At 50.5% G+C, this 24772-nt stretch overlaps 2 protein-coding genes across 4 annotated transcripts in view; both read right to left on the bottom strand.

Annotated features, from left to right (window-relative positions):
* Positions 1-3232, bottom strand: part of PTPRA (protein tyrosine phosphatase receptor type A) — a 162406-nt gene extending 159174 nt beyond the window's left edge. For all 3 annotated transcript variants that reach the window (XM_034947005.3, XM_034947003.4, XM_057300856.2), the window contains exon 1: positions 2958-3232. The gene's annotated coding sequence lies outside the window, so the exon portion shown is untranslated. The remainder of the gene's footprint in view (positions 1-2957) is intronic.
* Positions 3233-9313: 6081 nt separating this feature from the next.
* VPS16 (VPS16 core subunit of CORVET and HOPS complexes) overlaps positions 9314-24772 on the bottom strand; it is a 24916-nt gene continuing 9457 nt past the window's right edge. Inside the window, exons 2-24 of the mRNA XM_008974758.5 lie at positions 16252-16340; positions 15908-16005; positions 15692-15820; positions 15466-15610; positions 15196-15311; positions 14967-15089; positions 14779-14834; positions 14355-14444; positions 14160-14254; positions 13929-14005; positions 13337-13468; positions 13113-13240; positions 12947-12982; positions 12649-12757; positions 11963-12097; positions 11759-11867; positions 11584-11681; positions 11392-11499; positions 10991-11068; positions 10729-10898; positions 10551-10647; positions 9731-9834; positions 9314-9616 (exon numbers count right to left, since the gene is read on the bottom strand). Of these exons, the coding sequence (XP_008973006.3) occupies positions 9472-9616; positions 9731-9834; positions 10551-10647; positions 10729-10898; positions 10991-11068; positions 11392-11499; positions 11584-11681; positions 11759-11867; positions 11963-12097; positions 12649-12757; positions 12947-12982; positions 13113-13240; positions 13337-13468; positions 13929-14005; positions 14160-14254; positions 14355-14444; positions 14779-14834; positions 14967-15089; positions 15196-15311; positions 15466-15610; positions 15692-15820; positions 15908-16005; positions 16252-16340 (2467 nt within the window). The 3' untranslated portion in view covers positions 9314-9471. The remainder of the gene's footprint in view (positions 9617-9730; positions 9835-10550; positions 10648-10728; positions 10899-10990; positions 11069-11391; positions 11500-11583; positions 11682-11758; positions 11868-11962; positions 12098-12648; positions 12758-12946; positions 12983-13112; positions 13241-13336; positions 13469-13928; positions 14006-14159; positions 14255-14354; positions 14445-14778; positions 14835-14966; positions 15090-15195; positions 15312-15465; positions 15611-15691; positions 15821-15907; positions 16006-16251; positions 16341-24772) is intronic.

Below are 24772 nucleotides of genomic sequence, written 5' to 3'. Positions count from 1 at the left end.
CTAAAAGCATATTGTTCAGATAACTTTGCAAATGAGCACATAACACAGTATGTACAAGGACATTCATTGCTGTAAGAGAAGAACCTGGAAACAAATTTTAACCCAAAGATGTTACGGTACAGCCATACAACTAAGTAAGTAAAAGCATGTCAACAGAAAGAACAAATAACTCTCTATATATGTTGATAATAGAATGATTTCCTAAATATGTTAAGTTAAAAAACCCAGTAAGGTGTGAGTGGTACGTCCCATGGTGGGAGGAGTATGGATAAGCAGGCACATATTTATAAAGCAACAGTGTCTATGGAAGGCCATATAAACTGAAAACTTCAGCCATCTCTGGGGAGGAGGTTAGGGAGACAGGAGACTTGGGGCCAGGGTAGGAGGGACATTTTTCTCTATATACTCTTTTGTATTGCTAGAACTTTTGAATTTTTCTCTCATCTGCATTAATTATCTTTTCCCAAAATTGAGCAGGATTCTCTCTACACCTTCCTCTGGGTCTAAGAGGCTGTGATTCTACCTCTGTCAGACCCAACCAGTGCCTCCTATATTGCAGGGGCATCTGCATTTGGCCCTATATTGCCCCCAAATGATCTTTCCAAAATTCTTTCAGCCCAAGTCCCTGACCTCCTTTAAATCCTCTAGTAGCTCTCCATTGTCCTTACCTGATCCAGCTATGATTAACCTCTTCCCTCCTCCCCAAGGACAGTGGATTCCTTCCACCACCAAGTTTGCTTGTGCTGCTCCCTCTTGCCTATGTGTGCAGTCCACCACGCGCAAACTCCTATGCATCCTTCATGATCCGAAGGCCCCCCCGTCCCAGGAAAGCTTTCCCAAATCACCCAGGCAGGGGATGCTCCCTACACAGCCTGGCAGAGGCTCTGCAAATACACGGCCAAAATTCAAATCTTGACTATTCCCTCATTTGCCCACTGTTTGGCCTCAGTTTCCAACCCTGTAGAGTAGGAATAAGCCCTTTTATGACTGTTGAAAAGACTGAGGGAATTCATGGAAAACATTACATAGCTTGTCACAAGGCAAATAAAAAATAGCTATTATTATTATCACAATCTTATAGCACCTGTGATGTATTTATATCCACCTGTCCTACATTAGACTCTGAGTTCCTCAAAGGTTAAGGACTGACTTCTTCACTTTTGTATCCCAAGCAATTCACCTGGCAAAGGGAAGACACATGAATGTACTGAAGTCAGAGGGGTGGTTTTTCTGGTTCTGTATTTCACCCAGATGTTAAGTGGCTAAACAGAGAACAGGCCCCGGGATCCCACCATGCCTTACAATGCACGGTATCAGCCAGGTCACTTTGAGCAGGCAGAGGTGAAAAGAGACTGAAGGGCTTTTAGTCTTTCAGAGACAGTTTTTTGGAGGCCAGTGGGATATGGGACCTACCAGTTCCCACCTGCTGACTGCTTATGGGGGCTGGGTGGGATGGACATGGGGAAGCGGGGAATCAGAAATACTAACAGTCCTGGGCATGTACTCCAAGCAGGCCTTCAAAACACGAAAAAATCTCTTGGGAAGTGGATACCGGGAAATAAACAGAGCCTAGGCATAAGAGAGAAGAGACTGGAAAGAATCTACAAGACAACTTGGAGGAATTCTCCCACCATGGGAGATAGAAAGGTGGGCAAGACACAGCTCCTGCCCGCAAGAAGCTTCTCAAATGAGAAGAACTTTAAAAGAAAAAGTGGAGCTTGGCAGGTAAAGGTGGGGAAGAAAGGGGATCACATAAAACAAAAACATCCCAACATGTGAGCGGGCAGTCAAGCAGCTCTGAATACTAGCCAGCAAGCGGGATGAGGGGAAGGAGAATTGGAGGATCAGATTAGGCTAAAAGTAAAGGAGTAAATTGAGGCAAGATTGTCAAGGGCTTTGTATGACCTGATAAGGCATTTTAGGCTTCATTCATCCCATGGGAAAAAGAAAAGCGAGGGAGTTTTTAAGTAAACAAGTGACAGCATGAGATCTGTTTCTGAAAGGAGTGGCCAGGCAGGAAGATGTTCGCCCTTTCCTAGTCAGTCCTCCTCTCGCCCACCATCTTCTGTTTCTCAGGCTGCCTGCACAGCTAGCAGGTGGCAAACGAAGCCATCTCCAGGGTGATGTGACTGGTTCTAGAGCCGGAATCCCTCTCCTGAGCAAAGGCTTCTGATGGCGTTCACCCTGCAGAGGGTGGATTTGCACATTCTTCTTTTCCTGTCTTACAAATATCATCAGTGATCTCAAAAATAAAAACGAAACCCTCAAGACAGGACTCTGCTCTGCTATTTTTTTTTAATCTTCAGGAGATATAATTAGTAACTAATTTTTTCAAAAAATTTTTTTTATTTACCGAAAGTAAAAAGGGAGGGGACCTGCGTTCTCAATTGGCCTATTCTGAATTCTGGGCAGCTCTCAGCCCTTATTTCCCTTCTTAAACAGCCTCAACAGTTGGGAGAGGGCGGCAAGGAGAGGGGCCTGGGAGACGGGCCGGGGCACCGAGGGAGGTGGACTTGAAGGGAAAGAAAAGTTGGTCACTGCAAAAGCAAATTTTCTCATGCCAAGAGTTTTCCTCTTTCCTCCCATTAAATGGACCTGAGCAAATTCTGTTCTCGCCGTTCTAAGTTTCTTCTCTGAGAATGAACTCTGGCAGTGCCCTGGCCTGGTCCCAGAAGGACGCATGCAAAGTTCCTGGGCAGTCGCGAGGGGTCGGCACTCGGGCCGGCACGTTTCCGGGGACCCCCTCCCCGCAACGGACCCGCAAGGATGCACAATCAAACTGCAGGCGCCCGCAGGCTTCTACCCGGAAAAGATGGCTTAGGGCTTAGGGCTTCGGGCTTCGGGCTTCGGGCTTCGGGCTCCGGGCTCCGGGCTGTGGCCCGGGACCCCTCCCACCGCCCCCGGGAGCCGCTCCCCCTTCCGGAGCCCACCCGGGCGCTGCGGCCGCGAACACTCACAGAGTCGGGCGTTGGGCGGGACCGCTGGGGACGAGGACAGCGGCTCCGCCTCGGCTCCGCGGCGGCGTTTCGGGCCGCCACTAGCCCTCAGGGCCGCCGCCCGGCCCGCGGCTCCGAGCCCCGCGGCGGCGGCGGCGGCCTCGCCTCCATAGCGAGGGGAAGCGGCTGAGGGGCGACTGGGCGGGCGACAGTGATGGCGGCAGCGGCCGGGGTCCGAGCGCGATCGCGCGCGCGCGCGTCTCTGTCAGCGCCGCACTCGCCGCAGCCTCGCTCCCGACCCGGCCTTGGCTGTAAGGCGCGTGTTCATTGGCTGTTCAGAGACAGGCGCTGGTTGGCCGACAGCGAACGGGCGTCTCCGGCCCGCGCGGGCCCCGCCCTTGCGCTCCGCTGGGCGCTCACTTGCCGGCTGGGGCGCCGAACCCGGTCGCACGGTCTCCTCGTAGCTCCATAGGGGTTCGCCCCGGGGCTACCCAGTCCTTCGGGAAGCTGGACCCCGGAAGGACCGGCTGCGAGTGCACCAGTGCCTTCAGCCATTCTACAGTCACAGGCCTCATGACTTGGGCCTTCTTCCCAGTTTACAGATCAGGAAACCGAGGCCAGGCACAAACTACACCAATGTCTAGCCACCAGGGCGGCCTGAAACTCGAGAGCCATCTTCCTAACCCTCTCCAAACGTGATACTGTGGGTCTTTTTTTCCCTCCCCTAATTGCTGCAAAGAACGACGGATCTCACTGGGGAGGGAGAGGAACCTGCCAAGTCCCTAGAACGGGTCTGGCTCCGTGGGTGTCGTCTTACATCAAATCAGCCCACGCCGTCCCCACCCGAGCTCCAGGGTAATCTCCCCCGCTTTCCAGATGCGCATGCTGGGGCCCCGCTCGCCACCGAGCTGAGTAGAAGCACAACACATGGTGCTCTGCGATGGGGGTGCCTTTTGCGATACGCCTGGCGGGGGAGGGGAAGCTCAAAACGCAGAGAGGAGCCAGAGTGCGCCCTCCCCCGGCCGGGGTTGGGGCGCGTACCCCCTTCCCGGCGCTCCCGGCACGGCGTCTGGTGCGTGACACCCGCGAAGCAATCGCTCAGTCCATCCAGTGGCAGCAGGTTCCTACACGGATCCCCGCGGGTGCTGCAGGACCTGAGCGTCTGCGGCTGAAAGCCGATTACGCAGTCGTGATAGGTGGTGGCAAATGCGACATTTCGCCGGGTTGTGATCCCCAGTAGGGACCCCTGGACATTCCGAGACCCGCGCAGGGCGAGCGGCTGGGCGTCTGCAGGCAAAAGACAGATTGCACAGTAGCGCACAAACCGAGCTTGCGGGTAGGGGACGCTTTATCCCAGACCCAGAGTCTGCGGTTCCCGGGGTAGGTGGCGGCGAGTCTCTCCTCCAGACCGGGCAAACCCTGAGTCCCCCTCACGCACCCCAGGCCGGAAGGAGTCCCACATTCGGGGCGCCCCCGGGGAAGGGTTGTGACCGGCGGCAACTCTTCATGGCAGGGAACACTGCGGCGCAAAAGGGGCTCACATCAGCAGCCCCTACCATCTCCAGTCCTACAATCTCCGGTCCCCACCACTGCCTTCTGTTGGGGCGCCAGTTTAGGACTCTGTGCCCCACTCCTCCGTATTGTGGAATAAGTTAGTCCATGCTAACCAGAGCCAGGGCCTGGGAATATGGGTGGGGCGGGCCTCAGGCTGTCCCCTCCCCATCAGGGAAGTCTCTCCTTGAGTGGGAGTTGTGACTCTCTCTCCCTCTCAGCAGGGCCAGCCTAGAGGTGTGGGTGAAATGGCCGAACCCGACACCTCTGACCAATAGACACTCCAGCCCAAAGGCCCAGAGTCCACACGCCTACTCTCCTAACGCTCAGACCCCAGTGAGGGTGGATCCTTCCCCACGCCCAACATTCACATATCCCCTTAAGTCCAAACTCAATCTATCCCCCAACACCGAATGGAAAAGCGAAAAGCGGGAAGTCAAAGTGTGAAAACCCGTAACAAGTAATGACTGCAAACGCAGAGGTACCACAGTAGCTGGGATAGCAGCCCTATGCTCTAGAACCAAACCCCACCAGCTTACTTTTGCCTTATATCTAATTTACACTATTATTTCTTAATATGTTTCTTTTTGTTGATTAGTTTTTTTTTTACTTTTTATTTGTATTACCCTAGAAGGGGTTGACATGCTACTTATATTTTTAATATAATTGAAATAGTGATTGCAGTTAAGTGTTCATCTTTGAGATTATCTGAAGGACCCCTTTTGGATATGACCACACTTGGAAAAATTGTTGTTGGGCGTGGTAGTCAAAGAGCCCGGCGTTTCCAGCCCCACCATGTGCTGGGTGACCTGAGCCTCCCTCTGCAACTCTTCCTGGAACTTCCCAGGGCTGTATTGAGAATTAGGCATGTTCAGCTTGGCAAGTAACCCATTCTCAGGAAATGAAAGTTCTTTCTCTCCCCATGAGACAGCTGCACTATGGTCAAAGCATTTGTGGGGTGTGCACAGGGGTGACAGAACTACAGACCAAGGAGAACTACAGACCCTGGAGACCCTGGGAAGGAGGGTTCAGCTCAGCAACCACACAGATGCTGTTTCCATTGGAAGAAGACAGAGCCCCCTCCTCAGCTGCCTGCCTGTAGAGACCTGCCCAGCCCTCCATCCTACTTGGCTCCCAGAGTGTCCTGAGCTCCCTCGCCCATCATCATCACAGAGTAAAGGGTTATCCTGGAAGAGAAGAGAACTGAGGAAGGGAGAGGAGGCAGTTTCCTGTGCCCAAGCCTACCCAAATGGGGGACTGCAGAGCCCTCCTACTCCTAGTCCTGCATTAGTTCCAACCCACAGGAGCACATATCTACAGGTAGGCATTTCTCAGCCACCCCACAGGTGCCCCAACAGTCACAGGGCTTATGAGCAAAGGAGAGGACCAGGAGAGCTGGAGGATGGGGGGAAAGGACTCCTGTTTCTTTAGGCAAGTCATTTCCCCTCTCGGGGCCTCCTTTCCCCTTCTAGTAAATGGAACAATGAGTCATTCTCGCAACAAATATTGAGTGCAGACCATGTGCTGGACACAGCAGGGAATAAGACAGAAGAGGACAGAAGAGGCCTCTGCTCTCAGGAGCTTACATTCTGGATAGGAACACAGACAATAAACAAATGAACAAGAAAATTTCCTAAATGCTGAAATGAAAATAAAGCAAGGCAATAAGATAGAAAGGTGAAGTAAATGAGAGCCAAGTCCCTTTGCAGGCCACACTGTTCAAACCCGAGTTTTTTTTTTTGAGATGGAGTTTTTGCTCTTGTTGCCCAGGCTTGAGTGCAATGGCACGATCTCGGCTCACTGCAACCTCTGCCTCCCGGGTTCAAGCGATTCTCCTGCCTCAGCCTCCCGAGTAGCTGGGATTACAGGACCCGCCACCAGCCCCAGCTAATTTTTTTGTACTTTTACTAGAGACAGGGTTTCACCATGTTGGCCAGGCTGGTCTCAAACTCCTGACCCCAGGTGATCCACCCACCTAAGCCTCCCAAAGTGCTGGAATTACAGGCATGAGCCACTGCGCCCAGCCTTTGCCCTGATTCTCCCTGCACTGGCTACCACTGATACAAGGAGAAGAAATGTTCCCAGATTCTTTGCCTCCAGCTACACAGTCCTAGTTCCTAGCCCCAATCCTAGCATCATACATTGGACGAAACTTGGCCCTGCCCACCCCTGTAGGCATAGGCCTGCTGTACAAACTGCTCAGGGCAGAAGGCATCTCACACTAATTTCAATTGAGTAAGCAAGGATTTGAAAAAAGAAAATCCCAGTTCTGGTTTTTAAATGTCACAATTCATAGGCTTATACATCTGTCAAAACTCAGAAAATTACATTTAAGATCTGTGGATTGCAATGTATGTAGATTTTGCCTGAAAAGAAAAAAAAAATTGCAAACCAAAAATGAACTCTAGTTATTGAAATGCATACTGAAGTATTTAGGGGGAGGTGTACTGATGTCTGCAACTTACTTTGAAATATATGAAAAATACGATGGATTGACATAGAGGAATGGATAGATGAACAGATGTGTGATATAGTAAGATGCTAATGGTAGAATCCAGTGGTAGTTACACAAATGTTCACTGTAAAATTATTTCTACCTGGCTGTATGTTTGAAAGTTTTTATAATAAACTGTGGAGGTGGGGGGCAAATCAGTGATTAACTTTACAAAAAAGTATACAAAACTGCCTTTTTAAAGCAACTCTCCCCATAGACAATTCCAATGCTTTTCTACATGCACACACGCCTTTTATAAAGTTGAAATCACTGTTGATATACATTTGTCATCAGTTAAAAGTTATTTCTCACATATTTCTAAAACTTCGTATGTACAGTGTTTGTTTACATGGCCTATGAGTAAATATACTGTATGTCACTTTGGAGATGTAGGTTTTGTATTGTGTACATTCTAAAAGCACTGGTCAAGCCTCCCTTTCCAGAGAGGAAAACTGGGTTGTTTGGTAGCAATCCTTTTTCATTGAGAACTCGAAAAGCTGGGAAAACATTTTTTAAAGGTATCAAAGAGCTACCAGGGCAGTGAGGAATTCTGGGGCCAAGACTGGGGACAAAAAAAAAAAAAAAAAAAGCCCAGAATGATGAGCCCAGCATTGGGGATTATTTCCTTTCCTCTTGTCTGCTGATTCCAAAAGGGAAAGCTGATGGGCTGTGCCAGATCGTGATTCCAAAACCTAGCCACAGTATTTCCAGAACTTTGCTACTCCCTATCAGGAGGTGGAGTCCAGGCCAGGTTCAGTGGTTCACGCTGTAACCCCAGCACTTTGAGATGCTGAGGAGGGAGGACTGCTTGAGCTCAGGAGTTTAAAACCAGCCTGGGCAACATAAGGAGACCCCCGAGACCCCATCTCTACCACGCAAAAAAAAAAAAAAGAGGTGGAGTCTATTTCCCCTTGAAATTGGTGGGGTGGGCCTGTATTACTGCTGTGACAAACACTCTAGCAGATGTGACGCTACGTAACTTCCAAATCTAAGTTAGGAAGGCAGTCCAGATTCTACCTGGCTCCCTCTTGGGATGCTTGCCCTTGGGACCCAGCCACCATGTTGCAGGTGTTCTGGCAGACCACCCCAGCGAAGGTCCCAGTGAAGAACCAGCGTCACTCACCAAGTGTGTGAGTTAGCAAGCTTTCACATGATTTCAGCCCCTAGCTGTCAACCTTTTAGTCTTCCAGCTGATGCCTCAGACACTATGAAACAGACACAAACCATCCCTGTTACAACCTGTCCAAATTCTTGACTCACATAATGAATGGCGAGCATGATAGTTATTTTACCATTTGACTTATATCTCCTTGAAGGACTTTCACAAACTTTCATTTACAAGTCAGGTAGGAAAAGGAAAAAAAGAAATACCTTCTCAGGCCCTGAGTCTCTCACTGTCTTTCTAAAAGCATGGTCGGCCCTAGGGGTGTTAAATAGGGAGAGACCTGAAGCTCCAGTGAGGCCTGCACTCCCTCTGGCTGTGGTTTCCTCCTTGTAGACAAAGTGGGGGCAACAAAGGAGAAGGCAATGCCCTCAGTGTTGGGTGGGGCCCTGGGCATGAAGCCAAGGTGCACTGGAGTGCCAATGGAAGGCTAGATAGGGAGAGCAGAGGGCCCCGTGGGTACTCCTACTGATTGCGGGTCTGGTGTTCATGGTTCTTTTTTGGCAGAATTGAAATCTTCCATCCTCCTTTTCTATTTGGCCCAGAGACAACTTGGAATTGCTCACCACAGTTCAGTGGGCAAGAGTTCCAAAGGCCACCACCCCCTGACCCCTATGGCCCGCAGGCCACACACTTCTCATTAGTCCTCCAATCACCACTGCAGTGCAAATTGGGGCCTTGCCTCAGGCTCCCTTCTCACAGAGGGCCCGATTCCAGTTCCAGCTTGCACTTGGCCCGGGGTTTCAAATCCCTGTTTTGCCACATATTTGTTATTATCGAACTCCCTGGTCCTCAATCTCCTTTCTGTAAAGTGGGGTGATGTTACCTCACAGGGCTGTCACGAGGAATAAATGAAGTACAAGCAGCAAAAGTGTTTAGCATGGTTCTTGCGTGTTTACACGCACACACACAGAATGCTTTACAGTATGTTCTTGGTGAGCTGGTGCTTAAGTTTTGTGCCATCTCTCCCTATAATCTTCCTAGGAGCTGTGAGATAGAGAAAGCTTTCCTTGGTAACTGTGGAGAGGACACGCTTCTTGTGAGTATGGCTGGAGAAGCCCCCACCTCCAGTCCCAACACAACGGAACACATGGAGTTTTGCTGTGGTGTCTGGAGGATCCTGTCTTGAGCTTGCCTTTGCTTAGGCTGGACTGTGTAAGACAAGCACTCTAAAGTGTTCCAACTTTATTTAAAACCAGACAGCCCTGCTACCATGCCCCCCCTCCTCAGCATTGCTCTAGGGGAGGAGCTGGATGAACTATGGCCCTTCTGCCAAGCCCAGGTGCTAGGGGAGGAACCCCTTGCTTGAGATGTACAGGATGGACTCCTCACTTCTTCTGGGCTTGTGCCCTGGCCCGTTGAATCTTGTCAGCTGTGGCCCCATCTGTGGCTCCCGTGCAGTGGGACAATACGAGGCTCAGCTCAGCCTCATTCCGGTGTTCGATGGCCACATCTGCAGCCTGAGCCACATCGCTGTGGTTTGAGCAAGAGAGGAGGTGGTGTTGGGGCTGCTCAAGGGCACAAACCCTGCCTCTCACCAGCCCACAGCTCAGCCACCCAGCACCCACAGGCCCTCAGTTGACGCACCCAACAAGAAGCAAAGCCTTGACCTTCTGCTCGGGACCCACGCGGGAAGCATACTTCTTGGCTTCGTATTTGTTATGTTGTTTCATGCAGATCTCCACAAAAGGCTTGGAGGAGAGGAAGCGGGTGGAGGGAGAAGGTAACACACAGCCCTCCTGTCCTCTCTCTTACGAGCAGAGGCGCAATGCACACATCGTCCATATATATTCTATATGTATACACCCGTCAGTACATATAATCCCCCAACCCCCATGCACAGACAGTTGTGATCTCAGCATTCTTAGGGCAGAAATCACCTAAACCAAAGCTCTGTCAGAGACTTGAGATCAATTATTTCCACGCTTCTGCTCTACCACCCACCATTACCCCTTGTAACAGGCGTTCCTGCCACCAGCCCTCACATTTCCTGTGTTCTCTTGTGATTGACATTCTCAAACCTGCCCTATACACCTCTGAACTACCCACCACAGAAAACAGCCCTCAGTATCTCCACTGCCTCCCATATGCACCCTCCCTGTGGCCCCTCCACCCTCCTCAAACAAGACTTTCCCTCCAGCACATAGTGCCCCCTGTGGCCCTCCCTGGGGAAAGCAGCTCATTCTCCCTCCCCGTAACATCTGCAGGCAAACTTGGACCCATCCTCCAGTGCACCCAACACAGCAGATGGTGCCTGCCCACAAATGTGTATACAGGAACCACTCGCTAACTATGCGGGCAGCTGAACAGGAGCATGAACGGGCCATCCTATCTGTCTCCCTGCCTAGCCCTCTCTCCCGAAGACTACCCTCACTGGAAGTGGGCTGGAGGGAGGACCCTGCCTCACCAGGTAGCCAATGGGTGATTTCTTGCTCTTGGAAAACTTCTCTAGCTCTTCCCAATCTTCCAAATCTGCCAGGGCAGTCAGCTTCAGCCACCAGAGCCTGCAGGAAAGCTGGGCTTGGAGGTGTTGCAGGAGAAGCAGGTGGTCTTGGGACCCACATGCAGCCTGGGCCCTCACCTACCTCTTGTCAGGGATGCGGAAGTCACGTGCCAGCTGCTCTGCACGCTTGTTGTGACCGCCAAGAATGAGGGTGGTAACTGTGTCATGTAGAGACAGGTCTAGGAACTGGCCCCCCAGCTCGTCTTCTAGGCGCCGCTGCAGCCGTAGGAGCCGCATTTGATCCTCTGTAGCCTGGGGACCCGGATAATGAGGCATGATGGGGATGAGGGACCAGGAGGGAAGACCAGGAGACGAGGAGGCTCTTGGAAAAAGGTGGGCCAAACCTTGGCTGCAAACTCATTCTTGGCCTTGTAGAAGGCATCGGCGGCTGTCTGCAGAGCTGCTACTCGCCCCTCAATACGCTATAAAGACAAGAAGGAAGGCCTGAACTCACAGCATGCAGGACCCTCGCCCTCCTCACCCAGGCTACAGTCTTCTCCCCCATCCCTGTGCCCAGGGTCGCCAGGGTCAGCCTTGCCTGCTAGGTGCACCACTCTGATGTCCTAGAGGGATGGCTAGCTCCTCTGACACTAACCCCCATCCTGGCCTCACGTCAGAGTCTCCCTCACAGTGAGGACCAGATGGAGTGTGCACCCAACACGAAGGCCTAGATTCCTGAAGGAACCGGACCAACAGCCCCAGCCCACATGCCCCACACACCCCACACGCCCCATGGATCTCAGACCTCTTCTGCAGCATAGCTGGCTCGGATGTGGAAGCTGCCCAATTCCTGGTGATTGTCATCCTGATTGTAAAGGTCCTTCAGCGTCTCTAGCTCCTGATGCTTACAGAACTGGGGCCACAGGCAGGCAATCAGTCAGCAAGGCCAACTCAAGTGCTCAGAAGGCTACACCACAACCCTGCCCACTACACACACCTGTCGGTACAAACTCAGGGCCATGGGCTGATTCCGAAGGGTCATGAAAAAATCTCCTCGGTTCAGCTCATTCTTCAGGTGCAGCAACACCGTGAACACTGCAGGAGAGTAAGGTGGAGTGGGAATTCCAGCCAGGCTCCCACTTAGCCCAGGGGCCCCCCAGCCTTGCCCTCACCCAGGTCAGTGTCCCCGCTCTCGATGGCCTTGCTTAGTGCCAGTTTGCTCCTCTTCATCTTTAGGAGAAGGGGTACCTGCTCCCCTGAGCGTGGCTCATACTCCAGCAGCTGTGAGGTGAGAAGGAAGGCACAGAGAGAAGGAGCTGGCATGGGGGCCCTGAACAACCACATCAGAGTGTCTGTGGAGGGCTGGGCACCCACACCTTGATGGCCAGCTCCGTGCGGCCACAACCATAGGCTCGTGCAGCAATGTCGGAGTAAGAGACACCAGGCGTGTCCCCCAGCTTCTGGTTAATGGCTCGAGCCACATCCTCATCTGAGACATCCTTCTGTTGCACCTGCAAGGGATGCGGGGTGTCACAAACATCTGGATGCCATTCCTCACTCTCCACTCCTGCAAGCCCTTAGGACCCACCCCTTCAGTTCCCTTCCTCCCTCCCTTCCTTCTTCTTTCTTTCTCTCTTTCTTCTTTCTCTCTCTTTCCCTCCTCCTCCGCCCCCCCCCCCCGCTTCTTTCTTTCTTTTTTGAGACAGAGTCTTGCTCTGTCGCCCAGACTGGAGTGCAGCAGTGCAATCTCAGCTCACTGCAACCTCTGCCTCCCAAGTGAAAGCAATTCTCCTGCCTCAGCCTCCCGGGTAGCTGGGATTACAGGCATGCGCCACCGTGCCCGGCTAATTTTGTATTTTTAGTAGAGACGGGGTTTCACCATGTTAGCCAGGCTAGTCTCGAATACCTGACCTCAGGTGATTCGCCCGCCTCAGCCTCCCAAAGTTTTGGGATTACAGGCATGAGCCACCGTGCCCAGCACAGTTCTACACTTTCTATTTCCTCCACCTCACCAGGGCCTGGAATCCTCTAAATGCCCTTGGACCCCATCCCACATCCTTGCCTTGTAGCAGGCCCAGTGGGCCAGGATCCTGCTGACGCCCTGTACTTCAGGAAGGCGCAAGTACTCGCATATCTGGATGGCCAGGGGGTAAAGTCTCCGCAACACGAGCCTGGTAGACCCGGTGGGTAAAGGATACAAGGAGTGAGGTGGAGGAAAAAGGGAGCAGAGTGGTCTCAGCCTGCACATCAGGCCTCCCACATCCTAGATAGGTCAGGAGCAGTGACCATAAGACCCCACCCAAGGCTGTAATGCCCACCCCCCTGACAGCCCGCTCACTGCACCCTTGGGCTTACCCTACCTGTCCAGCAGCACCTGGATGGTGAGCTGCTTGTATCTGTATTTTCCTCGGTTAAGGATCCAGTTGGAGAATAAGCCCCGCTTGCCAGGTACCTGCAGATGCATCTCCAGCCCCTTCCCCTGCCACCCCTGGCTGTAGGGTACCCTTCTGGCGTGCACAGGGATACTGGCTATAGGTGAGCGGGATCCCGATGTGATAGTCCCGAACAGCATTGAGCACACGCAGGTCCTGACACATGTGCACGAAGCTGTCGGGTGGAAATCTGTCCAGGAAACACTTTCCGAAGGAGGCGGCCTGAGAAGAGCCAGAGGGCAATAGGAGAGAGCTTCCCTGCTGCCCATCCCACCCCCTCCCAGCCCCACCCTCCCCAGCCCGGCCATCCAGGCCAACCCTGAGCAGACTCTTCTGCATGTCTGGCTGGTGCTCATGTCCTGCAGCCTCAATGCACTGCTGCACGGCCTGGGTCAGCTGGCCCAGCTCCTGGATCTCCCGCAGGTACTCGTCCGCCTTCTGGCTCTCTTTCTGGTGGGGAGCAGTCCAGAGCCAGGGCATCATGACAGAGAACACTCCCACATCTGGCCCCTAACCATTCTGGGTTGTGGTTCAAATAAGCTGGGTTGGAGGAGCTGCACAGGCTGGAGCCCCAACTCCCTCAGCCCACTCAATCCACCTGAGGTGCCCACAGACATCATCCCGTATCAGCCCACAGCTGCCTTTAGGGGGGCCTTGAGAACTCCTCCCAATAGTAACCCAGACTGGGTGGGGATAGTGGGGATGTTCTGCCCGTCCCTATCACACCACATGGAGGACATAGTGTCTCTTCAGTTTACCTGAGCCAGCCCTCCCCAGCCCAGACCAGTGTCCTGCCTGGACCCCTCTCTTGACAGGTGGCACCTGGCTATGCTCACACATGCCCACGCAGGGGCAGGGGCAGGGGCAGGAGGAACCATTCTGGGACTGGGAGAGAAGCCCAGGGCTTTACCTCATACTCCTTCTGAGCCTCCAGGAGCAGCGCCCCGGGGGCCATTGAGGCAATTTTGAAGATTTCCTCGCTGGCCGCTGGGGAAGGGAGTTGGTGAGTGAGGGAGAAAGGCAGGGAAACCCTCAGCCCTGCCTCAACACCCTATTCCTGCTCTGTGGCACTGGCCCAGGGCAGCTGGGGTGCCGAGGAGTCCCCACCTTGGGTTATGTGGTGCCCTTGTGAAGGCCTCACCTGGAACCTCATGCAGGAACTCGTGGGTGCTGCGGGAGAAGATGCGGACCCCATCGAGCTCAGGCACCAGGTAGGAGTCCTCATCCAGCACAAACCTGAGCTTGGTTAAGGCTCCTAAGAGCACCTACAGATGGGACGGGGCAGGTGAACCCTCCCCTCCCCTCCCTCCACACACAGGCAGCCCTCCAAGGATATTGGATGCTCTCGGGTGCATCGCCCACCACCATCAGCCGCCTTTCCCAGGCCACCACCACGGCCCTCTCCTTGCTACGAGGACGGCTGCACCTGTGAGCAGCATATACACACCGGCTAGACACTGTCCCATGGCCATGTCTCCCACATGGCTGCTCATAATCCTTTGTCTCGGGACAGCCTGTATACACTTGCATCACTGACTGTACACTGACCTCTCCACTTCCCTCTTATCCCTGAGCTCTCAGCTCGAGGCAGCTGTGGCCCACAGAGGACAATGGTTTCCTTCAAGTGTGCAATGGCAGAGAAGGTAAGATCCAAACTCCACTAGGCTTGGCCAGTAGACATGACGAATCAAGGAACTGATTGTCCCAGGAAGCAAGCTATGTCTCACCCACACCCCCAGCAATAACACCCCCATCCTTACCAGACCATCTGCTTTGGAGGTGCCCGGATGTTGCAGTTGAACTCACATAGCTTCTCCTGAAATGGTGTGGGCAATGTCATGGCCCTGTCCCAGCAGTCACCATTCTAGTTGAAAAGCCCTCCCGCATCACCAAAAGATGTTGTACCCTGGACAAGGCACAGTACCCCTGTGTTGCCCCAGGATCACACCTTGAGTGATGCTGTCCCCATCCAGATGTAGCCTGTGTCTGTGAAGAGTGCCAGGTGTCGGTAGGTGAAGGAGACAGCCATCTGTAGGAAGCTGCTTACTCCTGGGGCCAGGCCAGGGGGCGTCTGAGGCAGAGCCAGGGTAGGGGTGGGACAGATACATACTGACTTTTCAGAGCCTTCCTATTGCCTAACCCAGCCCGTCCACTTCATTCCCACTCAGGGCCCTTACCACTGCAGAGCAGGCTGCATGGTCCAAGAGGTAAAGGTCAGGCCCCACAGCCAGAAGAATGTGTGCCACTCGGTCCTGGCACAGCACAGTCCAGCAGGAGGGTGCACTTTGCAGACCTATGGCCAGGGAAAAGGACGGTGTTAGGATGACCAAGGCCCACCGTTTCTGTTTCTGTGGGTCTCTAGCCACCGTTTCTGTTTCTGTGGGTCTCACAGGCTAGAGGCACATCTGTGGGTACTACTTGGCTATCTCAGCGGTGTCAGGGCTTACCTGGCACCTCTGGCATCCGGCGGAGTTTGAGGTCACCCACATTGGCACTGAGGGTGAAGCGGTGGGCCCCTGTGAGGATGGCCACTCCAGAACCAAACTCAGTGTGAAAGATCCGGGCATCCAGAACCCGGTTCTGGAGCACTTCCTGAGGAAAGGGGGCCATGGGTTAAGGGAGCCACAGGGTCATAAACTCTACCCCGCTTCCCCAGCCCTCTGTGACCCCTACATTGCCCATGCTGAAGTGTCTCCGGAAGTCACCATGAAGCCCATAAACCAGTACAGCACCATCTTCCTGCACACAGAGCAGCTCCTCCTCAGCTGACCAGCCCAGGGACACCACGGGTCCACTCTTCCACTGCAGGGGAGAGAGGTTCCTAAGGCTGTCCTCAGGTGAGGAAACCCTGTCCAGCCCTGAGCCCCAGGGACCATCAGAAGTGCTCACCAGCAGGCTGGCCAGAGGCATGCCGGAAGCAGAGTATATATCGAGCACTGGCCTCACACTAGCAGCTTTCTCCTTCCGCCAGGGGTTCCTCAGCAGTGCTGCAGTTTGAGAAGAGACCTTCTGTCCTAGCTCCCTAGGCCCACCCCATGTGAAGCAGGCCTCACATCCTGGCTCCCCAGGCCCACCCCATGTGAAGCAGGCCTATAAAAACCAGAAGTAAAAGCATCTCAGCAGGGTGAGTGGGGGGTGGCAACAAGAACAACCTGACAGCAGGGCCCCAGGAATCAAGGACCTTGAGTTCATCCCAGGGTCCCAGAGCAGGTGGTGGTGGAGGGGCAACATACCAATGGGGCCCCCATAGGGTGCAGCAGCCACCAGGCAATCCCTGAGTTCCTCCTTCAGGTCCCAGTCCATGCTGTACAGCTCATATTTCCTGCCCACACAGAGATGAGCAGAAATTAGCCTCATTACCCTGCATCCGGATGGAGTGAACCCCAGAGGAATTCCTAAAGCCTCCATTTGTCTTCCACAAGGCCGTAGAGGAAGTCTCTACCCTCTACCCCCAGAGGCAGGGAGGAGGGTGATGACCAGAAAGTTGGGTGAACTGACCACATGCATGCCTAGGGACAGCAGGCGAGGGAGCAGAGGGTGTTGGCAGGGAAGGATGTGGTTCTTGGGGCAAGTGTCCAAGGATGGCAGGAGCTCTTGAGCCAGGCAGGCTGTGTGGCCAACATCCAAGGCACAAACTGAGATAGAACTAAAGTGAAGTGGCTGGCTCAGGCCAGCTTTAGCAGGAAATGAGACTCTCAGAAAAGGTCTCTCAGAGAAGAAAGCCCTTCTTCTATTTCTAGTCCTTCTTTTTTGAGAGAGGGTCTCACTGTGTTGCCCAGGCTGAGGTGCAGTGTCACAGTCACGGCTCTTTGCAGCTTCAGGCTCAAGTGATCTTCCCATCTCAGCCTCCTGGGTAGCTGGAACTCCAGGGTGCACTACCACACCTGGCTAATTTTTGTATTTTTTGTAGAGATGGAGTCTTCCCATGTTGCCCAGGCTGGTCTCAAACTCCTGGGCTCAAGCAATCCTCCTACCTTGGCCTCCAAAGTGCTGGTATTACAGATGTGACCTGCAGTGCCTGGCCTATTTCTGGTTCTTAATGAATCAGGGTGTGGGCTTTATACCCAGGGGTTCAGCTCTATGCTTATTGACGATGAACTTAGTTTTAGAGGTACTGAGTTAGCAGTGCCTGAAAGAAATCCAAGAGGAGCTTTTCAGTGAGATGGTGCTGGGAGGAGTCCTGGATTGGGCATGTTAATCTGCCAATGCTTGGCTTATGGCAGGCAACCAAATCACAAATCACAACCAGGCATGAGATGATTGCAATGTGAAATGCTCATGGATCACTGAGTGTGTGCTGCATGGGAAGTTGGAGTAGAGAGCTTGAGGTATGTCATTATACCTCAAGAGTGGGGGAAAAGGGGTAGCAAAAGGGACTAAGAAGGAATGGGCACTATTCCAGGACACCAAGAGAAGACAGTGTTTAAGAAGGGCATTTCAGCCAGTATCATTTCAGGGACCTTCTCATTAATGATCAGGAATATGCCCATCATTACCTACTATTTGACATCCTTGTTGTGGTTCTAGCCAACATAATTTAAGAAAAAAAAAATAAAGAGATGTTTATATTTTGACGAAGGAGCAGAGTTGTTTCTATTTGCAAATAATGTGATCTACTTAGAAAATCCAAAGTAAGGGGTGAGGTGGCTCATGCCTGTAATCTGAGCACTTTAGGGGGCCGAAGCAGGCAGACTGCTTGAGCTCAGTGGACCGAGACTGGCCTGGGCAACATGGAGAAACCCTGTCTTTACAAAAAATACAAAAATTAGCTGCATGTGATGGCACATGCCTGTAGTTACAAGTAGCATGCCAGCTACTTGGGGGGCTGAGGCAGGAGGATCGCTTGAACCTGGGAGGTTGAGGCTGCAGTGAGCCAAGACAGCATCACTGCACTCCAGCCTGGGTGACAAAGTGAGACCCTGTCTCAAAAAAAAAAAAAAAAAAACCCCAAAGTAGTCTAGGGAACAATGAATACGAGACTTTCACAGAGGGCATAGGGTGATCAACAAAAATCAATCTATTTTCTATACCAAGAAATTTTCATACCATAGCAAGAATCGATTGGAAATACAACTTTTCGAGGTGAGGTGGGCAGATCACTTGAAGTCAGGAGTATGAGGCCAGTCTAGCCAACACAGTGAAACCCTGTCTCTACTAAAAATACAAAAATTAGCCAGGCGTGGTGGTGGGCACCTGTAATCCCAGCTACTCGGGAGGCTGAGGCAGGAGAATTGCTTGAGCCCAGGAGGCAGAAGTTACAGTGAGCCAGGATCATGCCACTGCACTCCAGCCTGGGGAGCAAGAGCAAAACTCTATCTCAACAAATAAATAAATAAACAAATAAATAAAATTAAAATAAAAATGCAAAAATTAGCCAGGCGTGGTTGTGGGTGCCTGTAATCCCAGCTACTCAGAAGGCTAAGGCAGGAGAATCACTTGAACCCAGGAGGCAGAGGTTGCAGTGAGCCAAGATTGTGCCACTGCACTCCAGCTGCCTGGGCGACAGAGTGAGACTCCATCTCAAAAAAAAAAAAAAGAAAGAAATACAACTTTTAAGAGATCCTAATAATTATGGCAATAAAACTGTAAGATATCAAATGATACATCTGATGAAAATTTTACAAAATCAAATATTTTCCAAGGATATAGAAAACATGGAGCAATATCCAAAATGATCTATAAATGTACAGGAATTCCAATAAACACCTTCTGCCAATTATCTGGCCAGTGGAGGGGTAATGCACAAACTGATTCTGAAGTTCAAATGGGGGGCTGGGCGCAGTGGCTCACGCCTATAATCCCAGCACTTTCGGAGGCCGAGGTGGGAAGATCACCTGAGGTCAGGAGTTCGAGACCAGCATGGCCAACATGGTGAAACCCCATCTCTACTAAAAATACAAAATTAGCTGGGCATGGTGGCGCATGCCTGTAATCCCAGCTAGTCAGGAGGCTGAGGCATGAGAATTGCTTGAACCTGGGAGGCAGGGGTTGCAGTGAGCCAAAATTGTGCCACTGCACTCCAGCTTGGGCGACTGAGGGAGACTCTGTCTCAAAAAAAAAGAAAAAGAAAAAGAAAAAAAAGTTCATATAGGGGGAAAAGATCATCTGAAAGAGGAAATACCACAAAATATTTAAGAACATTTTGAAAATATGAGAACAGATGTATACCAGATACACACACGATATAAAATTAATTAAAACTATTATTTTGGCACAGGAATGTGCAAATAGATCAATGGAAGAGGATGGAGTCTAGGAAAAGATCTCAGAATTGAGCAAATAATAAAGCTAGCATTTCAAATTGGTGCAAATTGATACTTGAAACGAGACTATGGGCCATATAGGAAGAACCACAATAAATGCTATTTCATTATTTTACTTCTGTGTTAATATACAGAAAAATGCTCAAGAGACTTCCATACTAAACCAGACACAGTGATTACCTTTGGGGAGGGTGGTAGATGGGGTAGACACCTGCGGAGCTGTCCACTTTTATACTACAAGCATACATCATTTTGTTGCACTTTGCTTTACTGTACTTTGCAGTTACTGCATTTTTACAAATTGAAGGTTTGTGGCAACACTGAGTCAAGCAAATCTATCAGCGTCATTTTTCCAACTGCATGTGCTCACTTCATGTCTCTGTGTCACAATTTGGTAATTCTCGCAATATTCCAAACTTTTTCATTATTATTATATCTGATATGGTGATCTGTGATCAGTGATGTTACTACTATAATTGTTTTGGGGGTGCCACAAACTGCACCCATACATGATGGTGAGCTTAACGGATAAATGTTGTATGTGTTCTGACTGCTCCACCAACGAGCCGCTCCCCGATCGTCTCTCTCTCTCTCTCTTCAGGCCTTCCTATTCCCTGAGACACACAGTGTAGAAATTAGGCTAATTAAAAACCCTCTAACTGTTCAAGTGAAAGAAGAGTGGCAAATCTCTCACTTTAAATCAAAAGCTAGAAACGACTAACCTTAGTGAGGAAGGCACGTTGAAAGCCAAGACAGGCCAAAAGCTAGGCCTCGTGTGCCAGTTAGCCAACTTGTGAATGCAAAGGAAAAGTTCTTGAAGGAAATTAAAAGTGCTACTCCAGTGAACACAGGAATGATAAGAAAGCAAAGTAGCCTTTTTGCGGGTAAGGAGAAAGTTTTAGTGAACTATGTATAAGATGACAACATTCCCTTACGCCAAAGCCTAATTCAGAGCAAGGCCCTAACTCTTTAAATTCTATAAAGGCTGAGACAGGTGAGGAAGCCGCAGAAGTTTGAAATTAGCAGAGGTTTGTTCATGAGGTTTAAGGGAAAAAGCCATCTCTGTAATGTAAAAACACAAAGTAAAGCAGCAAGTGCTGACAAAGAAGCTGCAGCAAGTTATCCAGAAGATCTAGCGAAGATCATTGACAAAGGTGGTTGGCTAAACAACAGATTTTCAATGTAGACAAAACAGTCTTATATTGGAAGAAGATGCCATCTAGACCTTTCATAGCTAGAAAGAAGTCAACACCTGGCTTCAAAGCGTGTAAGGACAGGGCTGACACTCTTGTTGGGGCCTAATGCAGCTAGTGACTTTAAGTTGAGAACAGTGCTCATTTACCATTCTGAAAATCCTAGGACCCTTAAGAATTATGCTAAATCTACTCTATCTGTGCTCTAGAAACGGGATAACAAAGCCTAGATGACAGCACATTGTTTACAGCATGGTTTACTAAACGTTTTAAGCCCACTGCTGAGACCCACTGCTCAAAAAAAAAAAAAAGATTCCTTTAAAAACATTACTGCTCATTGGCCAGGCGCGGTGGCTCATGCCTGTAATCCAAGCACTTTGGAAGGCCGAGGCAGGCAGTTCACAAGGTCAGGAGTTGAGACCAGCCTGGCCAATATGGTGAAACCCCGCCTCTACTAAAAATACAAAAATTAGCCGGGCATGGTGGCGTGCGCCTGTGGTCCCAGCTACTCGGGAGATTGAGGCAGAGGAGTCACTTGAACCCAGGAGGCGGAGGTTGCGGTGAGCCGAGATTGCACCACTGCACTCCAGCCTGGGTGACACAGCGAGATTCCATCTCAAAAAAAAAAAAAAAAAAAATTACTGCTCATTGACAACGTATCTGGTCCCCCAAAAACTCTGATGGAGATGTACAAGGAGATTAATGTTGTCTTTATGCCTTCTAACACAACATCCATTGTGCAGCTCATGGATCAAGGAAAGAGTGATTTCAATTTTCTTTTTCTTTCTTTCTTTCTTTTTTTTTTGAGATGGAGTCTCACTCTGTTGCCCAGGCTGGAGTGCAATGGTGCAATCTCAGCTCAACGCAACCTCCACCTCCCGGGTTCAAGCAATTATCCTGCCTCGGCCTCCTGAGTAGCTGGGACTACAGGCATGCACCACCATGCCCAGCTAATTTTTCTATTTCTTTAGTAGAGACAGGGTTTCACCGTGTTGGCCAGGCTGGTCTCGAACTCCTGACCTCAAGTGATTCGCCTGCCTCAGCCTCCCAAAGTGTTGGGATTACAGATGTGAGCCACCATGCCCGGCCTCAATTTTCAAGTCTTATATAAGAAATACATTTTTTTCTTTCTCTCTCTCGTTTTTTTGTTTTGTTTTGTTTTTAGAAAGACATTGTCTTGCTCTGTTGCCCAGGATGGAGTGCAGTGATGTGATCATGGCTCACTGTAGCCTTGAAGCCTCAAACTCCTGGACTCAAGTGATGCTCCAACCTCAGCCTCCTGAGTAGCTGGGACTACTGGCGCATGCTAGTGCACTTGGCTAAAAAATTTGCGTGTGTGTGTGTGTGTGTGTGTGTGTGTGTGTGTGTGTGTAGAGAGACGGGGTCTCTGTTGCCAGGCTGGTCTTGAAATCCTGGCCTCAAGTGATTCTTATACCTTGGCCTCCCAAAGTGCTGGGATTACAGGTGTGCACGACCGTGCTTGGCCTAGAAATACATTTTATAAGGCTATAGCTGCCATAGCTAGTAATTTCTCTGATGGATCTGGACAAAATTGAAAGCCTGGAAAGGTTTTCAGTGGTGCAATCTCAGCTGGAAAGGAGTCACCATTGTAGATGCCATTAAGAACACTTATGATTCATGGCTGGGCACGGTGGCTCACACCTGTATTCCCTGCATTTTGGGAGGCTGAGGCAGGCAGATCGCCTGAGGTCAGGAGTTCAAGACCAGCCTGGCCAACACGGTGAAACCCTGTCTCTACTAAAAATATAAAAATTAGCCAGGTGTGGTGGCGGGTGCCTGTAATCCCAGCTAATCAGTAAGCTAAGGCAGGAGAATCGCTTGAACCCGGGAGACGGAGGTTGCAGTGAGCCGAGATCATGCCACTGCACTCCAGCCTGGGTGACAGAATGAGACTTCGTCCCAAAAAATAAAAAAAATAAAAATAAAATACTCTTATGATTCATGAGAGGAGGTCAAAATATCAAAATTAACAGGAGTTTGGAAGAAGTTGATTCCAATCCTCATGGATGACTTTGAGGGGTTCAAGACTTCAGTAGAAGAAGTCTCTGCAGATGCAGTGGAAATAGCAAGAGAATCAGAATTAGAAGTGAGGCCTGAAGATGTGACTGAATTGCTTCAATCTCAGCACTTGAACAAATAAGGATTTGCTTCTTATGGATGAGCAAAGAAAGTGGGTTTTTGTTGTTGTTGTTTGTTTGTTTTGAGACACAGTCTTGCTCTGTCACCCAGGCTGGAGTGCAGTGGCATGATCTCGGCTCACTGCAACGTCTGCCTCCCAGGTTCAAGCAATTCTCCTGCCTAGGCTTCCTGTAGCTGGGATTACAGGCACCCAGCACCACATCCAGCTAATTTTTGTATTTTTAGTAGAGACAGGGTTTCACCATGTTGGCCAGGCTGGTTTTGAACTCCTGGCCTCAAGTGCTCCGCCCACCTTGGCCTCCTAAAGTGCTGGGACTATAAGTGTGAGCCACCATGCCCGGCTGAAAGTGGTTTCTTGAGATGGCATCTACTATTCTGAACACTGTTGAAATGACAACAAAGGATTCGGAGTATTACATATACTTAGTTAATAAAGCAGCGGCGTGGTTTGAAAGGATTAACTCCAATTTTGAAAGTTCTACTGTGGATAAAATGCTATCAGACAGCACTGCATGCTACCGAGAAATCTTTCATGAAAGGAAGAGCCCACTGTTGTGGCAACTTCATTGTTGTTTTAAGAAATTATGATAGCCACCCTAACCTTCAGCAACCACAACTCAGATTAATTAGTAGTCATCACCATTGAGGCAAGACCCTCCACCAGCACAAATACTACACGTTGCTTAAGACTCTGATAATCACTAGCATATTTTAGCAATAAAGTATTTTTAAGTTACGTACTTTTGTTTAGACATAATGCTATTGCACACCTAATATACTACAGTATACTGTCAACATAAAACTTTTATATGGACTGGGAAACCAAAAAAATTCATGTGACGTGTTTTGCAATATTCATTCTATTGTTGTAGTCTGGAACTGAACCCATAATATCTCCAAAGCATGTCTGTATATACTTTGGCATTATTTGAATTTACAACCCATATGCATTTCTTTTGACATTCTATAACTAAAATCATTGGGTGAAAAAACATCTGATAGGAAAATATTCATACAAATCTAGCATGCCAGTTATCAACGCATTGCCTCTCAGCTCCAAATTCACCCTTTAACCCATGTTCTGTGGTAATGGTCAGCATTCCTTTAAACATTTCTCCTTTATAGTGAGCATGTTAAGCTTTCTCAGCAGAGGGCGCTGGAAGGACACTGCACTAGGAAGGGGCCCTCCTGTGCTTCCAGGGTTGGTGGTCAGCCAGCAGTCAGGGTGTGAGAATATCTAGTACTGCTCCGCCCCAGCCACGCATCCGCAAAGCATGGTCCCTCAGCAACATCGCAGCACTTTCCGGATCACCTTCTCAAGCTGTCTGGACAGACGCTGCACTCCAGGCTTCCTGCCCACACCAGGTCCCCACTTCCTCTCTATACCAAGATGCCTGGCCACTGGCTGCATCCTGCCTGTGCACTAGTGTTTCCACCAATGTCCTCTGCACACCTGTACACTCAGCCACAGGTTTCTTGAGACAGCGTCTCGCTCTGTCGCCCAGGCTGGAGTACAGTGGCACGATCTCGGCTCCTGCAAACTCCACCTCCCGACTTCACACCATCCTCCTACCTCAGCCTCCCGAGTAGCTGAGACTACAGAAGCCTGCCATCACGCCCAACTAATTTTTTTTTTGTATTTTTAGTAGAGACGGGGTTTCACCGTGTTAGCCAGGATGGTCTCGATCTCCTGACCTTGTGATCTGCCTGCCTCGGCTTCCCAAAGTGTTGGGATTACAGGCGTGAGCCACCTCGCCCAGCCTGTGTGTGTGTGTTTTTTTTTGTTTGTTTGTTTGTTTTGAGATGGAGTTTTGCTCTTGTTGCCCAGGCTGGAGTGCAATGGAGCAATACCGGCTCACTGCAACCTCTGCCTCCCAGGTTCCAGCAATTCTCCTGCCTCAGCCTCCCAAGTAGCTGGGATTACAGGCATGCACTACCATGCCCAGCTAATTTTGTAGTTTTAGTAGAGATGGGGTTTCACCATGTTGGCCAGGCTGGTCTCAAACTGGTATCGTTAGTAGAGACGGGGTTTCTCCATGTTGGTCAGGCTGATCTTGAACCCCCAACCTCAGGTGATCTGCCCACCTCTGCCTCCCAAAGTGTTAGGATTACAGGCGTAAGCCACCATGCCTGGCCTA

The sequence above is a fragment of the Pan paniscus genome, chromosome 21 (assembly GCF_029289425.2).
Source record: "Pan paniscus chromosome 21, NHGRI_mPanPan1-v2.0_pri, whole genome shotgun sequence".
In the NCBI taxonomy this organism is placed as follows: domain Eukaryota; kingdom Metazoa; phylum Chordata; class Mammalia; order Primates; family Hominidae; genus Pan; species Pan paniscus.
Note: the sequence above shows the minus strand (reverse complement) of the source record. Positions and strands in the feature narration are given on the sequence as shown.